General features: G+C 50.9%; 1 protein-coding gene across 1 annotated transcript; it reads left to right on the forward strand.

The window, feature by feature from the left end:
• Positions 1–309: 309 nt before the first annotated feature.
• Positions 310–4633, forward strand: LOC131292794 (uncharacterized; the record flags this gene model as incomplete). Its single annotated transcript, XM_058320876.1, has 1 exon — positions 310–4633. A coding segment is annotated over exon 1 (4324 nt), but the record flags the coding sequence as incomplete, so codon positions are not given.
• Positions 4634–5175: the final 542 nt, after the last annotated feature.

Genomic DNA, 5175 nt, shown 5'->3' on the forward strand with positions numbered 1-5175 from the left:
GCAAAATTACATCACCTGAACAAGGCACTCACCGGAAAGGCTGCAGGGATAATTAACGCAGCAATGGTGAGCAGCAACAACTACAAGAGTGCCTGAGAGGTGCTAGAAAAGCGGTTCGCGAACCCGAGAGCAATCGTCGACAAGCACATTGCTGGGTTACTCCAACTTAAACCCGAGCAACGTGAATCAGCCAGCGAACTTCGATCACTAGTAGAAACGTGTAAGAGTCACGTTGATGGGTTGCAGTTCTTAGAGAAGAACATTGATGAAACAAGCAACCTCATCATCACCCACATCCTCGCGTCGTGTATGGACTCCAGCACTCGTAAGGCATGGGAGCTTACATTGCAGCACGGCGAGTTTCCGGATTTGTTCCGTACGTTCGACTACATCACGCGACAATGTGAAGTGTTGGAGAGCTGCGCAGCAGGCAATATGGACAAACCATCTCGTCCAAAGCCGGCTCCTACTAAAGCGTTCACGTCGACCGTTACACCGTCACCGACCGCAACGTGTGTAATGTGCCAGGACACCCATATGCTCAGCAAGTGCGCGGATTTCATAGCATTGTCGCTACCAGACAAACGGGACAAGCTCCGAAGTTGGAAAAGTTGTTTCAACTGTTTCGGAGCTGGTCATCTCAACAAAAGGTGCCCATCGAAGTGGACGTGTCGTCGGTGCCAGCAGAAACATCACACCTTGCTCCACGACGAAGGGACTAGTGCCGCCAGCGAGATCCGTCACGAACAGCCAACATCTGCAGCAGAACACCGTACAGCTACAATATCGCTACACACGGCGATACCATCGACAGTGTTGCTGTCAACCGTCATGTTGTACATCACTGACAGCGCAGGGAAGAACCATGCTGCGAGGGCTCTCTTGGACAGTGGAGCACAGTCCAACTTCATTACGGGAAGGTTGGCGCAATTCTTAAACCTACCTCGGAAGTCGGTGAGCATTCCGCTGTCGGGGATTGGTGGCAGCCAAGCGACGAACGTAAAGTCATCAGTACGAGCCACCATCCAATCACGCTGTTCATCATTTTCGACGTCGCTGGAGATGCTGGTACTGCCCAAGCTGTCAGCAGATGTGCCGGCCCATCGTATACACCACAGCCAGTGGACGATTCCAGCAACCTGCGTCTTGGCTGACCCAACATTCCACAAGCCTGGTGGAATCGATATCATCCAGGGTGCGGCGTGCTTCTACGAGCTTTTAAAAACCGGACGCATCTCACTTGGAGAAGGTATGCCGTCACTCCAAGAAACAGCATTTGGGTGGGTTGTAAGTGGCACAGCCCAGATAGCAGAGCAGTCGCTGCCAGTGGTGTGTTCAGTCGCCGTACACACCAACGAGCTGACTACGATGATGCGGAAATTCTTCGCAATAGAAGACGTAGGCAGTCTCCCTAGTTGGAGTATCGAGGAGAGAGCCTGTGAGGACCACTACGCCTCCACTACAAGCAGAGACGAAGCCGGCCGATATGTCGTCCGACTTCCGAGAAAGTCTGACATGATCGGGAAACTAGGTGACTCGCGGACGATCGCCCTCCATCGGTTTCTGGCTATCGAGAGACGTATGCAGCGAGAACCCGAAACAAAAAAGGCATACGTGGAGTTCATGGCCGAATACCTCCGCTTAGGCCACATGACAAAGGTGGCAGCAACAGTTGATAGTCGGGAAACATTCTACCTCCCACACCATCCTGTGTTTAAGGCCGACAGCACCACCACGAAGTGTCGGGTTGTGTTCGACGCATCCAGCAAGTCATCGACAGGAGTGTCGTTGAATGATACGCTGATGATCGGACCAACAATTCAACAAGATGCTACATCGATCCTGATGCGATTCAGAACTCATCAAATTGCACTGACAGGAGATGTGGCAAAAATGTACCGCCAAGTATGGGTACATCCCAACGATCGCGCCCTACAGCGCATTCTGTGGCGAGCTTCGCCCCATGATCCCATCGAAGAATATGAGCTGAATACTGTAACTTATGGAACTGCATCTGCACCATTCCTTGCGGTGAGATCTCTGCAACAAACAGTATTGGATCATGGAAGGGACTTTCCAATAGCAGCAGCTCGGTTCTCTGACTTCTACGTGGATGACTTTGTGTCTGGAGCTGATTCACCCGAGGCTGCTCAAACCTTGCAACAGCAAACCGAACAACTGTTTGCCAAAGGTGGATTTGAGCTGCGGAAATGGGCATCAAACGAGGAAGCGGTGTTGCATCATGTGGACCAACAAAGCCGAGCATCCAGCCCTTATCCCAACGACGATGACGACGGATCGTTGGCAACACTTGGAATCATATGGGATACGTCAGCGGACACTCTGCGCTTCAAAGTCCAAGCCCCTGATGTCAACAAAGATGCAACCAGACGCAGGGTATTATCCACCATTGGGAAGATCTACGATCCGGTAGGGTTTGTTGACCCAGTGAAGGCGGTTGCCAAGCAACTTCTTCAACGTGTATGGACTCTGAAACACGTCAACCAACAACCCTGGGGATGGGATGCTGAACTTCCGCTGCAGCTACGAACGGAATGGCTTAACTTTCTTGAGCAAATGCATTACCTTCACAACATCAGCATTCCGCGAGTCGCCATTAGATCTTCAGTGACCACCATCCAATACCACGTCTTCTGCGATGCTTCGGAGAAAGGATATGGAGCATGCTGCTACATCCGTAGTTGCGATGCCCAGGGACATGGCACAATGGAGCTCTTCGCCTCAAAAACCAAAGTGACGCCCCTCAATAGCAAGCACTCTATCGCTCGGCTTGAACTGTGCGCAGCACAGTTGGCCAGCTTGCTATTCGACCGAGTAAGGACTGCGGTCAACCCAGGATCTCTGGCAGTCTTCTGGACAGACTCCATGACTGTGGTACATTGGCTGCGAGCATCACCAAACTCCTGGAAGCCATATGTTGCCAACCGGGTATCGCAGGTGCAACAATTAACAGAAGGTTGCACGTGGCGTCACATCGCAGGAGTCGACAACCCGGCTGACCTTGCTTCGAGAGGATGTTTGGGCAAAGATCTCCTCTCCAGTACCCTATGGTGGCAGGGTCCTTCCTGGATGAGCCTGCCAGAAGATCAATGGCCTCCACCACTGCTTGCGACACCAGATCCGTCAGTGCAAGCAGAGCAGCGAGTAGCAGTTGTGGCATGCGCTGCCATTGAGCTGCCAGCTCACCGCATATTTACACTCTTTTCATCGTATTCTAAGCTGCGACGGATGACAGCGTACTGGGTTCAGTATTGGAACCGATGCACCAAACGCCGGTCGTACGAGAACCCTGGCCTGACGACTAAGGATTTGACGGATGCGGAAGAAGTACTGTGCCGCTTGGCTCAACGAGACCACCTGCAGCAAGAAATCAAGGCCTTGCAGCAGAAGAAACCCGTTCCTGCGTCGTCCCCGCTTAGATGGTTGCATCCGCAACTGGGAGCTGACGGAAACATCCGAGTTGGAGGACGTTTGTCCAATTCACCGCTAGCGGAGGATGTTAAGCATCCACTAGTTGTTCCGGCCAGCCATCCATTCGCTCGTCTGCTGATGGAACATTTTCATAAACAGTTACTTCACGCGGGACCGACTCTGATGCTAAACACGTGCAGACAACGCTTCTGGATTACAAGTGGCCGAAATCTCGCCCGGAAGGTATTTCATCAGTGCCACACCTGCTTCCGCGCCCGACCATCGTCGTCAGCAACTATAATGGCTGACCTGCCGGCTGTCCGAGTAACACCGGCCCCTCCTTTTTCGATCACCGGTGTTGACTACTGTGGTCCAGTGTTCCTGAAAGGTGGCCACCGACGGGCGGCGCCCGTGAAGGCATACGTCGCCATATTTGTATGCTTCACCACCCGTGCCGTACACATCGAGCTGGTGTCAAACCTGACAACGGAAGCATTTATAGCAGCATTACGACGGTTTGTGTCTCGTCGTGGTTTGCCATTGGAGTTGCACTCGGACAACGCGACGAACTTCAAGGGAGCAGCAAACAAGCTGAACGAGTTGTACAAGCTGTTGCGTACAACTGAACACCAGCAGAGCATTCAAGCTTGGACACTAGAACGCAAAATTTCATGGAAGTTCATCCCACCAAGAGCTCCTCACTTCGGTGGACTGTGGGAAGCCGCCGTCAAAACCATGAAGTACCACCTAGTGCGCGTTTTAGGAACGACATCACTTTCGTATGAGGACATGTCTACGCTGCTGGACGAGATAGAATGCTGTGTCAACTCCCGACCTATAACATCGATGTCAGATGACCCACACGATATGACAGCACTCACTCCTGGACATTTCCTGGTTGGAACGAACCTACAGCTTGTTCCGGACCACTGCTTGCTGTACGAAGCCGAAAACCGGTTGAACCACTGGCGTCATGTTCAACAACTTCGCCAGCACTTTTGGAACCGTTGGCAGAAGGAGTATTTACAACAACTGCAGGCGCGTTCTAAATGGACAAAGGAAGGTACAACCACAGTAACGCCAGGAACGTTAGTTATAATTAAGGAAGATAATGTGCCTTCGGCGTGTTGGCCATTAGCACGCGTAACCGAGGAGCATCGTGGAAAGGATGGCAAAGCGCGTGTCTTTACATTGCGTACAAGTAAGGGAAGTACAGTGACTAGGCCATTGGTAAAGCTGTGTGTATTACCAAAAGCAAACAGTTAAAATTATTCAATTTTAAGGTGGCAGAATGTACGATATTGCGACGCCTAAAGGTAGGCCACAGAACTCTACAAGGCTCTGAACAGTTAGGAATTTTGAATTTAACGAAACCCTACAAGTACCAGTTTATGATAACCTGCTGTTCAAAAATAACGGTTAATTGATAACAGTGTCACCGGGCTTAGACATCGCTAGCACAACATTTGTGACGTAAGTAAAGGCGTTCAGAAAATCAAATAAACCCAACTTGAGAACAAACCACTGGTGTTTGTTAGGCTCTGTCCCCAACATACTTAGCATTATAATCCACAGAAAGTCCCTGGCGGGTAGCGATCTGAGGACACTATATTGCGTTCTCTGGTACCGTTGGACAAACCCAGATTTTTGAAACCATTTTCTTCTTTTCTCTATCCACCTGTTGAGTAACAAGTTCCGGAGTAGGCCGTACCCTACAGTGACTTTAAAGAGAATGAGACGATG

Source organism: Anopheles ziemanni, unplaced genomic scaffold, assembly GCF_943734765.1.
Source record: "Anopheles ziemanni unplaced genomic scaffold, idAnoZiCoDA_A2_x.2 U_35, whole genome shotgun sequence".
In the NCBI taxonomy this organism is placed as follows: Eukaryota; Metazoa; Arthropoda; class Insecta; order Diptera; family Culicidae; genus Anopheles; species Anopheles ziemanni.